At 44.3% G+C, this 12624-nt stretch overlaps 1 protein-coding gene and 1 long non-coding RNA gene across 2 annotated transcripts; one reads left to right on the top strand and one right to left on the bottom strand.

Moving 5' to 3' along the window:
• The first annotated feature begins 945 nt into the window (after positions 1-945).
• On the top strand, positions 946-2078 carry LOC124698450 (transcription factor MYB86-like). The gene is made up of 3 exons (XM_047230936.1): positions 946-1078; positions 1211-1340; positions 1427-2078. The coding sequence occupies exons 1-3, from the start codon at positions 946-948 to the stop codon at positions 2076-2078; spliced, it is 915 nt and encodes a 304-aa protein (XP_047086892.1).
• Positions 2079-7891: 5813 nt separating this feature from the next.
• On the bottom strand, positions 7892-8613 carry LOC124702549. Its single transcript, XR_007002545.1, has 3 exons — positions 8559-8613; positions 8410-8469; positions 7892-7952 (listed from the first exon to the last, which is right to left on the bottom strand). It is a non-coding gene; the product is annotated as an uncharacterized LOC124702549 (long non-coding RNA).
• Between the last annotated feature and the right edge of the window lie 4011 nt (positions 8614-12624).

Here is a 12624-nt window from a genome sequence, read left to right as displayed (position 1 = left end):
AGAACCATTCTCTCCTATTTTCTTCTATGTTTGTTGAACATGTGATCCATGAGGATGACAAGGGGTGAATCGACACTTACATGCATGATGTGATTTCCAGCTGACTGACTGCAATAGATTGAAATGTTGAATCGGAATTGCTAATTCTCTGGCATCTGAGATTTAATATCTCAGTTGACTCCTTAGCCATTGGATTTACCTCACGATTCATGTTTATACGACAATTGCGAGTGGGTTGTAGCTCACGCGGTACAAAATAATTGTTCACGCGGTACAAAACAGTTGTTCACGCAGTACAAAATATTTGTTCATGAATTAAAAAAAATGTTATACAATTTTTTTGTTCAGGAGGTTAAAAAATGTTCATATTCCTCAAATAATATAGTTGATGTCACCGGAAGAGCTAAAGCTTAGTCGACTGAGCTCTAGGTGCGCCCGTGCAATATTTGTCAACAATAAACGTTTACTTAGTTACCTAAACAAGATGATTGGTGTAAGAAGAAGCTAGGAAGGAGAAAGTCTAGATTAGAGGGAAAGGGAGAAGAAAGAGGAAGAGGTCAACTGCCCCACCACAACAACTGTGAGGCCTATGAGCATGCACCACTGAAGATTTGCCCTTATCATGATCCATGACCTACACCCTTTATTTCCCGGCCGGGCGGGGAAGCTGCATGGCTATAGCTAGCTTGCACTGCACAGCTAGCAAAGTCCTGCGCAACCGTGCGCAGCAGCCAGCAAAGGGATAGGGGAGGGGCGCCCGGGTCAGTCAGGGCACTCTCCCACGCTGCACTGTCCATCACCTACCTGAGAGCGACGGCCCGGCCTCTTCCCTCCCGCGCCTCCTCCTCTTATACCTCCGCCTCTCCCTCTCTTCGCTGCCACCATCGTGCATATCCTTGTCCGGCCGTTAGTTTTCAATATAGACTAGCTCACGGCGTACCGGCCATGGCGAAGCAGTCATGCTGCCACAAGAAGAGGCTGAGGAGAGGGCTCTGGTCCCCGGAGGAAGACGATAAGCTCATGAACCACATTGCTAAGTACGGCCATGGCTGCTGGAGCTCGGTCCCTAAGCTTGCAGGTATCATCTTATGACCAGCCTTGACACATGCATATGTATGCATTATGTGCTGAATTCTAGTACTTAAGAGGCAATTTGGGAGAAGAATGAAGAACAGTTGCATTGATAAATTTTGTTGTTCGAATTATTTAGGACTTGAGAGGTGTGGCAAGAGCTGCAGGCTGAGGTGGATAAACTACCTGAGGCCGGACCTCAAACGGGGCACATTCTCACAAGAGGAGGAGGACCTCATCATACACCTCCATTCCATGCTAGGAAACAAGTAGGTTTACTACCTGCAACCTCGATCTCCCCTGTGTTCCAGTCTACCGAATTCCTAATTAACAACGAAGAAGAATTGTAATTCAGGTGGTCGCAGATTGCGGCACAGCTGCCTGGCCGGACAGACAACGAGGTCAAGAACTTCTGGAACTCGTACATCAAGAAGAAGCTCAGGGAGCGCGGCATAGACCCAGCCACCCACAAGCCGCTCGCCGAGGCCACCACCACCGCATGCCGCGCGGTCTTCAGCGACGCTGAGCTCATCCCGACGACGGCCACGACGACGCCGGTCCAGGACCCGGTGGAGCAAATGCTGGACGGCCTGAAGATGCCAATGGACTGGTCGGTCGCCCCCGTCCCCAGCAACGAGGTGCCAGAGTACTACCAGGTACCGAGCCTCCAGTCCTTCGACATGGGCGCACTGCAGCAGCACTGCGGCGCCTTCCCGTCAGCGTCAAGCTCCAGCACGGTGACCGGCCTGAGCCCCGCGGGAGCCGACGCCGGTGCCAACCTGCCGTGGCTCGAGCTCGGGCCGACAGACGCCGGCTCCGGCCACATCGTCGACCACTACGCGGGCCCGCTGGACGAGCTCAGGTGGTCGGACTACTTCGACGGCGCCTTCCACGCCGCCGCTCCGACGTGCCAGGGCGCCCTCCAGGGCCCGTGCGTCTACGACGGCGTCAAAGTCGACGACGACGCGGCGCAGTTCGACGTCCACGGGCTAAGCAACTGGTGCTAGCTATACACACATAAATCAATCAGCTAATCCATAAAAAAAAACTCGGCGAGCTGAAACTGGTGCTAGCTATACACACATAAATCAATTAGCTAAGCAACTGGTGTTAGCTGCGACACTGCATGGAAGATTAGAAGTTGATATGTACATGCAGGACAAAGATCGATGGATGGATACTGGCTGAGCCTGACTACCAAAATTACATATACTACAACTACACTTTACGTTATACTACTACAACAACTAGTACTAGGTTTCCATTATATTTGGTTCGGTGTTGAGTACGTTTGATCGTGTAAAGGACAGGTAACGGTGGTGGTACAGGCTGCCGACAGAAATGGGCCATACATGGTTAAATAGTGGATAAATAATTGGCGAGTAGTATGAAGCTCAGCAATTATATGCATGCTCATATGTATATTTGACTTTTATTTTGGGTCGGTCCCTTGATCTTTTTCGACACGAGGAGGGGTCCTCACGTCGTCGTTTCTTGATCTGTGCATTACTCCAAATTCTGGTCCCCTTCTTGAGTGAACTGTGTAATCTTCGTTTACCATTCACTACAACTGGAATTGATTAAGGAACCGTGATGCCGGAATAATGTTAAAGGTTCTCTTGCTTCCACGGGTTTACCTATACAAATCTACATAACTTTGTACTAGATTTAGATGTGCGCCTTGGCGCACGATCCCGTGGAATTTGCACCGGTTTACAGTTTGTATAAGAATGATAAAAATCGGGTGAAAATGAAAATACGATTTTTAGATTTGACAAAACAAAGTCGATAGGATGAAATGAGGACAAAGCACACGAAATCATGAAATGGAATAGCAAAACGCTTATATACAATCAAGGAAAAAGGAAATAGAGCAATATTTTGGGGCTTCCATGGCTCACGGGCCACGGTGAACAGTTTGTGAAGTGCTAATAAAACATCAAATGGAAAAAAAATCGATAGGTGAAACACTATGTAAACTGTCATTAGTATGACATGTCAAAGGTTGTTGGTTGTATAGTCGGACTTGTCCATCGGAATGATGTTTATGACATGTTGTCGGAGAGAATGTCCCTTCGCCCTTGGTGGGTATGGTGTTGTTAATAGCTTTGGAAACTGCGGACGGTGAGGGGCGCCTTGATCATCACCCTGGAATCCTAGATGGAATCTCACCAACATCCATAGCTTAAACCTGGTAAGAATGGACGGGAGATCATATTAGCTAAGGGTCAAAGGTATCAACATTGGCATATACATAGAGAACTTTTGTGAACCAGGAGCCCGATTTGGCATGCGTTCCCGTCTTTGGTAAAAGATTTGGAAATCGCTATATTAATCGTGCATAAAAATATATAACTGACGAAGCTATAAATGAAGAACACACATGACTTAGTCATTACAAAATGAAATATGAAAACAATCGGTATCCTTGGATTCAGTTCTTCAATGGTAATTAGAAAACAAAATGTAAATGAAAATGGTACACTCTCTTATTTTACAGATAGACATGTAACAGTTAATTTGTTTGCGGCTGTGTTTCTAAACCTATTGTATTTCTCCTATGCGTCTCTGAGCTCGCCCACAAATATATAGAGCATGTAGCAATTGATACTAAAACAAAATTGTTTTCTTTAGTCCACCCAAATAAATTTTTTGCTACAGATCTACAAACTCTACCAACAAACTAATCTACATAGACAGAGAACACGTTCACATAGGCAGAGAACACGTTCACACCCATGTTATGTGAATGAAGAACTCATCAAAGTAATAAAGCATCCTTTATCGGAAAAAAAATGTGAATGAAGAACTCGTAATGGTATAACTGGTTATATTGAGCTGGACAACCTTTTTTCATTTTATATTTCTTTAACTCAAGTTCATTTTTAATCCATAGCCAGCCTATTTGCCACAAGCTTGTGGTCGACATACCACTTTCCTATGCCCATAAGATATATTGATGTCGGTAAAGGATATGGAGAAGAGAACAAACCTGCTGAAATTAAGAAACCTAAGTAAATCCAAATGACTAATTAGTTGGGCTGCCTACCTCTACATAGTTTCCTTGTCATCCACCTGAAATTTTCCAGCGACTGGCAGACAACTAACTTTTTTTTAGTTCAAAAAGAGTGTAATGAATAGAATGCTAGCAGCTAATGTTTGACCTTGCTTTCCATCTTATGCAGCAATACATACATAGCTCATAAATACAATAATATGCAACTAAATCTGAAATTAATGAGCTACAATGGTAATAGAATAAAGATAATGGATTGCTTCATATTCAAGGCTGGTATTGATTTGAGCTGCATTTTTATTATAGTCTCAATGTATATCACATCTACTAATTAGGCCTCCTTTTGGTGCTCTGCAAATAAAGAATGGTGGAGGTTTAATGGAATTTGGCAACTTCTGTTCCGAGCAATGTACAAAATGAGCTTCATGGTGAAAAATCATGATTAGATTCTTGTAAAATTAGTGAATTATGGAGAAAACTAGGGGCAGAAATAACCAAGAATAATTAGAAAATATTGTAAAACATAAAAATTTAAAAGTTTAATATTTAGAAAATCTTGTAAAACATAAAAATTTAAAACTTTACTCTGTTGTTTTGATCTTAATAGAAGCTCATCAGGTTCTGATATCGTCAGAAACTTTACTTCATGTGTTTTGGAAAGTTTTTTGAATACCTCTTCATTGTATGAGGTACATAATGCCTTGACGGAAATATAATTTCACACCGATGCTGCACGAAACATCATTGAACTCTAATTAGCCAAACTTTATATCATCAAGAAGAAGGGAAGGCTTATTAAAGAACGCATGGCTAGTGTAGGCGTTGGTATTAACCAGATTAGATTCAGCCCAGCTTCTGCATTAGTTCAGAGAATGTAAAGTGATAGTTCAGGAGTGTAGGGGTGGTTGTTGGTGAACATCCTAATTTCATGCCAGCTTCAGGATTGCAAAGGACATCCTAGAAAATGTAATACACATCCCTGTTGCAGTGATTTTGTGTTGCTATTGTAGGCTACGCAGACCAAATCTTTTTTTCTCCCTGTTACTACATAAAACATCATGTATCCATCCTGTAGAGAGTAGTACATCAATGAGAAAAATTCCTAACTACTCGAAGCTTGCAAGAAACTAATAGTCAGACTTTCAGGTCAAGCATGTAATTAAGCTACCTAGACCTACTTGATACCATTATGTAAGTAGTTGATGACCAAAGATGTAACTGGTGTGCATGGGGGTCTCATCCAGCCGGTGTTACTCGCCTCATGTCTCTCAGCATCAGCCTCCACACCGCTTCAAGTTTTGTCTGGTAAAGATTTAAGATGTTCGAGGTTTACTTATAGGATTCACTAACAGTGTTGTGTAGACTATGTGTGCTTAACAACTAAATGGTACAAAAACATACTAATTTATTAAAATGCAATAAAGACTATTAACAGGGAAATGTGGTTCAGATGCAACCTGTGCCGTCGTCGGTACCAGCAGAGGAGGCTGCTGTCTCGGTATCCATCGATGGTCGCTTGGCAGTGATGATGTCAACAATTCCCGGTTCATTCTCCATGACATCTTGTGCAGAAAAAAATACAAAAGGAAGTGCAATATTTTCAATTCTGATTCAAGGACATAGAAACACGAATTCAGTTTGATTGATGAAATATTGGTGAAACTAAGAGAAAAAAATGCAGACTCAAATCACAGTGGAAGAGATTATTTAGGTAAGCGCTTCGTTAGTAAAGAAATGAAGATAATTAGATAAGCAGATGAAAAGAAAATTCATAGCTGAAACCACAATGTCCCAGAGAGCAAAATAAAAATTAGTTACTTCCTTTAAGTATGGACCTACTACACGGCCGCAAGTTCAAAGCAGGTCCTCCTAGAACTCCTACACTCCAAGCAATAGCATGCTCACGCCCACCGCAGAAATAGCAGATGCATGTGCTATGATTACAGATATGCAGAGCATGCCCAGAAAAAGGAACACATGCTCATCACATTGATCCAGAATTGCAGACAAAACACACACATATGTATACAACTTTCTATCTAACTGATTTCGACATTCACACACACGTATAACTTATCTGCAGACACATGCCTCGGAATCTAAGGCATACATCTCAGATGTTAATGGTACTACTGTAATATCAAGCAATATCCAGATGTTAGAAAGCAAGAGCAAGATCTTTTGCAAAGCTGGGAGCCCACAACAGACTATAGAGGGTCGTACAACTCATATAGCCATGGAAGACTTTTAAGCAGCATATTCCTCATGGAAAGAATATGCTGGTGGATAAGAATGAGACCCCTAAATCATTTATCATGGATAGGAATAAAATTCTCGGACGCATAATGCCTAGCTTGGCTGCTCTGCAGGCTGCAGCAACCTCTCTACCCTTACATGGTGCAATATCTCTTGAACAAAAACATCCCAAACATGCTAAATCAGTAAACTCCAGTTGTGGAGATAATTTAAAGAGCTTGATTTACACCAGCTATTACAGGCTAGGCTAAAGTGAAAAAAATAGCTCAGAATACTTGACACAGATAAAAAAAATAGTAGGGGCCATGTGTTGTAAGGTTCAACTTAGAAAAAGGTACGCATAAGATCTATGTTCGATAGACAAATAGAAATTCCTATCTATTAAGCAATGTTAAAGTCACAAAGAAGAAAATGTGAACGAACCAGCTATCAATCTTAAGGGGCAAATAAGAAACACCCTATTTGTCTGTTTGTTTATCTGGCTAATTACATCCAAAGCATAAGGAGTGGAACCAACTAATGTGAATACTGGATGCAAACAGAATACAATCACAGATCTAAATAAGTTGATATACGCCAGAACAGAGCCAAGATAAAAAAAAATGAACCTACACTCTTTGCACACATCTGGTCCATGTCAAAAGACCTATATCGTGACTTGCTCAGAACAAATCAGAAATTGTTTGTACTGACACAACAGGGCTCATATATATTGAACCCAAACTGTTTAAGTAAGAGAACAAGTCAAAGCCCATCACTGTAACCGAGAAAACACTCAAGTTCTTAATAGCACTCTGAATCCTAAAACGTTCTTCTGATGTGCAACAACATGGCACACCATGACCAAGACATGCCAGATTGCTTCAAGTAGGCGGCAAGAAAAACTTATCAGGCATGTTATGTCTTAAACCATTCATTAATTTGTCTGCCTAGAAATATTCACTTCCTCACTATTTTAATTTTTCTTTGACAAACATTCATTTATAGTGTTCTTATTTTCTTCAGAAAAATTCACTTAATCAAAATATTGTATACTTATTAGACGGGTGAAAAAGCTAACCTACACAAGAGTGGATCAATACCTTTAAACATCAATTATTCATTGTCTCTGAGGCAAATACAATCACAACCAAAATTATAGGCAGCGATACATCCAAGCCTCAAAGGACAGGTGAAATACAAAAAGATAACTAAAGCGTATTATAGATTTGAAGTTCCAATAATCAGAATCTATCACAAACATCTGCCAAAACAACTCGATACAGATCATAAACTTGCCTCACCTGATATGCACACTAATGTTTTGATCTTTTTCTCAAAAATCGGAAACACATACTCAGCTCATTTTCTTGAACCCACGAACCTGAAACATGAAACATCATGAGGTAAAACTGTATAGCTCAAATATAGATGATTGATGTTGCAAGCTGATGAAGAGAGAGATGATTCTACAAGCTCCTCTTTAGCAAATATTCATAGGTATACACATGAAGAAAATTGGGAAAAGACAGCTCAGTCTGTAGCGAATACAACATTCTTTACATAGGTACCTGATGGTGATGAGACCGCCATGCCAACAGCGATAGCCCGAGATGCCAGGGAGCAGGACCTGGACAAGTAACTCATCAACACGTGACTGAAAATTACAACCCAAATTGAATCTCACAAATCAAAATTAAAAACAGTACATGACGGGAGTAATAGAAACTGAACAACCATATGCATTGGAACATAGGTGTTGATAATTATATACAGTATCAATCGGTCACTGGCATCGCTTAGAGCCTTAGCACCATCTACAATGCCCATTAATAAATCTGATACTTCCTTGACAATTGATAAAGAAATGCATAATACTTTAATCAATAGCTTCATCCTAAGCATGGTATTCCTCATTCAAAATTATTGTTTGCAGCTTATACTTAATTTCAGTCAACTAATTACATTTTACTAAAAAGACAGACAAACATTAACATAGATATCAGGCTGCTCATTCCATATGAATTAACTGAAAAAATTATGGAAAAAGCGAACTGGCGATACACCCATGGGTTGGGAAAACTCACCTGCACAAATATCTAGCCAACTTCAATGCAGCTTCAAGTTCAAAGCTTAGAGGTGAAACTCTAGATAACACATACAGGTGTAGTGTCAGTGCATTAAGTAAATCCACCAAGTTGAGAGCTCAATCTAAGTCTTTGCTCGAGTCTATTACCGGGCAAGCCACCGTTGTGATCTTCTTTCCCAAGATTATGCAGCAAGATGGGATCTTGAGAGAGAAGCAGAGAACCTGGGAGGAGGAACCTGAATGATTTAAGCCTTCTAGTGATCATTTTCCTTCTTCTCTGCAATAAAAAAATGCTACTGATAAGCTTAATCATGCAACTAGATGCATCAAGCAGCACCGCGAAATATTAAGGACTTCATGAACATAAATGAACACACAGTTCAATCACTTGACAAATTAACCAAAAAAAATATGGCTCATTAAAATAACCTTTGTCTTGTGTGTATATCATGGAGACACTACAAATCCTAGCACGAACAGAATATAACTGGTTAGGAAGAGATGCACACCTAAAAGGGAACACAAGATGTATAAAACATCCATGCCCACCTTAATTGCAAAACTACGAACAGCTAGCTAGATGGAATATAGATCTTACATACATTACTTTTATGTAGGATTTTAGTCAAACACGTTGTACTCAAAGGAAAAAATGGATCTTGCACACCTATATGAAATATTTTGGGAGCAAAATCAAACATGAAGAGTCTGTCTCCACTATTACCTCTGTCCCGATGGAAACTCATATGCAGTCATCGTTGTACCATTCCTTTTTTTTTTCCAAGTCCTTGCACAACCACACAGAGAGAGAGAGAGAACCTGTGCTATGGCAGCTGCCATTTCTTATTCTCTGCCTCCTCCGTCGCCTCACAGCTCGCCGGCCGACCCTGTCCTTGCCGCTACACGCCCACCACAGCCCCACTGCCTTCTTCCCCGGCCCATCTCCCTCGCGGATCCACCGCGCGCTCGATGGCCTGTGGAGGTCGCCCACGCTGCCCTCCCATGTCTTCCTTGCGGGGGACGATCGCGCCGCCCGTCGCCCGCGCCGGCGGTTCCAGAGAGGGACGTGTGGAGGCAGAGAGGTTGGCTGCGGGGATGGAGCCGGCGGCCGCCGCACGCGCAAGGAGAAGGAGGGGTGGAGACGGGGACGGCCAGAGGAGTGGTTATTGGGGAGAGAGGACGAACGCGGGGATTGGTGGAGAGGCGCTGCCGTCGTCGCCAGGCGCGCCTTCGCCGCCGCCATCTCCAGGCGCGTGCTCGTCACCGCAGTCGCCGCCGTCGCCCAGGCGCGGCGCTCGCTGCCGCCGTCTTCAGGCGCACGCTCGGCTCCGTCGCCCAGGCGCGTTCTCGGCGCCGCCGCCGCTGCCATGCCAGAGAACGAGATGGGATTGGGGAGGAGGTGGGTGCGAGGCGATTGGATGGGGGAGGTAGGGTTTCGGTTCCACCTTTTTCGCGCGGTGCACGTTAGCACCACCCCCGAAACGAGCCGTAGAGACTGATGTGCGGACCCGCCGAACCGTAGGACCCAAACGCAGCCAGATGCGGGTAGAAAACAGCCAGTGCATGACTTTCGCTAGTGTGCTGCTGCCAGAAACGGACGGCTGAGATCGAGTGTTGACCAGGCACAGTAAAAATCCGACAGTTCACATGCTCTAATCGTTGTAAGACCCCCTATGGGGGGCATCTATTATACTTTTAGATGAGTTGCTACAAGCTCAGCCTGGTTGAGATATGGCCCATTGTGTAGAAGAGATCTGCACACACAATTTCACCACCATTAGAGCATCTCCAAGAGGCGCGCAAAAATTCGGCGCGCTATACCTTCCTTCCGTTGCGCTGTAAACGGTTGCCCCGCGCGCGGCCGAAGTTTGCCCCACCGGACGCGCCAAACTGCAGCGCGTGCGTGTAAGGGTATATTGCCCCTATGTGTGGTTTTGGTAATTAATGACAACCCCTATGGACTAATGTTTTCATTGAGTTTATATGAAGGAATACTCCATAGGTACTACTTGTACTCCATGTGTTGGATTCAAGTATGGATGCCATGAAGATAAAGGTATACCTTGTGTATTGGCATCAAGATCATCGATATGAAGATATATATGTGATATGATCAAGAAGAAGAAATGAAGATGGAGTTCTTATGTGGAACTCAATATTAGCCATGCTCTATCTTAAGTGAGTATGAGAAGATACAAGGTTGAGTCGGGCAAGTTCAAGATGAGCATCTCAAGTGAATCACATGCTTGAAGCTTGCCGTCCATTTGGTGATAATGGACATGTGAAGATGTGCATCAATAGAGCTTTCCCATCATGGTGTATGGGGGAGCATTTGTGAGTCTACACGAAGCGACGATGATCAAGTGAGGCATTCCGGCTTGAGTGGAGTGTGAAGAGCTATCATCAAGCTCAAGCGGGATGCGCAAGGAAAAGGTATGGCCGTACTAGGTTTTCCTTTTACCGGTCTCAAGGTGGTTGTTGGGAGACCGGATTATAGGATAGATAGCCGCACTATCAAGAGGGGCTTACGGTTGGGTAACTTGATCACATCATCTCAGGGAGCTCAATCCTTTGCATATTCTTGTTGCTTCTTGGTGTTTCTCTGTGTGAGGTTCTTGAGCTTGTTGCTAGCTTTACAACAAGCCCAAGTTCATCGAAAACGGAATCCGCATGCATCTTCTATTGCGTTTTCGGGTTTGGACGTCTTCACCGTTTCTTGACGGTGGGAGACTCCCTCTCTAAAATAATCTAAAATGTTCTGTGACGTTGGGGTTCTATTCGTCATTATCTTTCCAACAAAATTGGTTTCATGTCAATCGGGATCCGAACACAAAAGTTATCACAGTTTTTGTAGAACATGTTTTCCTGCTCTCCCGGTCAGGGACCCGGTCGGACCGGCCCGTGCGCTGGACTGGCTCCGGCCTGCCGCCCGGTCAGCCGGCCTACCAACCGGCCTGGCCGGCGTGCCGACCGGTCAACCGGTCGCCAACCGGGAACCAACCATGCGCGGAGCTGATCCGGTCTGCTGCCCGGTCAGCCGACCTACTGACCGGCGGGCTCGGCGTGCCGTCCGGTCGACCGGTCGCCAACCGGGCGCCAACCGGATGAGCTCCTGGAAGACGCAAAGTGACCCCCGGTCGGGGTCCGGCCTGCCGCCCGGTTTGGACCGGCTGGTCCGGTCTGTGGCCCGGTCTGACCGAGTCCTGGACCGGACGGCCCGGCTCTAGGCCCAGTTGACCGGCCTCCTCGACGGTTTACTCAGCCCAACTTTTCCCCAACGGTTATATTTGCTCTTGGGCTATAAATAGCCCTTCTTCCCCCTTGGGCTGAGTTAGTTCGTCTATTCTCTCACCTCCATTGTTGCCTTTGAAGAACTTGCTCTCTCTCTTGTCCCCCCCATGATTCTTGCTCATTCTTGAGGGATCTAAGAGAGGAGATCTAGATCTACACTTCCACCAATCCATTTCTCCTCTAAGTGAGGGGAACTCTTGGGATCTAGATCTTGGAGTCTTTTGTTGACTTTCCTCATTGTTCTTCCTCTCCAATCTCATCTTAGCATTTGTTGCTTGGGTGGGATTTGAGAGTGAAGGATTTGAACACATCTAGTGTTCTTGCTTTGCATCATTGCATAGTGTTGAGCTCTCCACCACGATTAGTTCGAGTGAGAGACCGTGAGCTTGTTACTCTTGGAGGGAGACCTCCTAGTTGGCTTGGTGGTTGGTGCTCCGGTGATCTCTTCAAGAAGATTGTGAAGAGACCCGGGCTTCTCCTTCGTGGAGCTTGTGAAGTGGTTGTGGAGCTTGCCATCTCCGGAGCGGAGGAAAAGCTAACCATAAGGAAAGGGCCATTATCCTTCCTGGGTGTTGTTCGGAGAATAGGGTGAGCCTTCGTGGCGCGGGAATCCTTCGTGGGACCTCCACTCCTCCAAACGTGACGTACCTTCTTGCAAAGGAAGGGAACACGGGAATACATCCTCGTCTCCGCGTGCCTCGGTTATTTCTATACCCGAGCTCTCTTTCCTTGTGATAGCCATCGTGCTTGAAGTACATATATCTTGCTATCACTTGTGCAACATATATCTTGTGCCTATCTTGCCTAGCTCTAGTTGTTATTTTTACACTTAGTTGAGCTTAGCATATCTAGGTTTTGTGCTTGTAAACTAAACGATAGTTTAATTCCGCATTCTTACAAGACAAATCCGTAAGAGTTTGTA

This window comes from Lolium rigidum, chromosome 3 (assembly GCF_022539505.1).
Source record: "Lolium rigidum isolate FL_2022 chromosome 3, APGP_CSIRO_Lrig_0.1, whole genome shotgun sequence".
Classification (NCBI taxonomy): domain Eukaryota; kingdom Viridiplantae; phylum Streptophyta; class Magnoliopsida; order Poales; family Poaceae; genus Lolium; species Lolium rigidum.
Note: the sequence above shows the minus strand (reverse complement) of the source record. Positions and strands in the feature narration are given on the sequence as shown.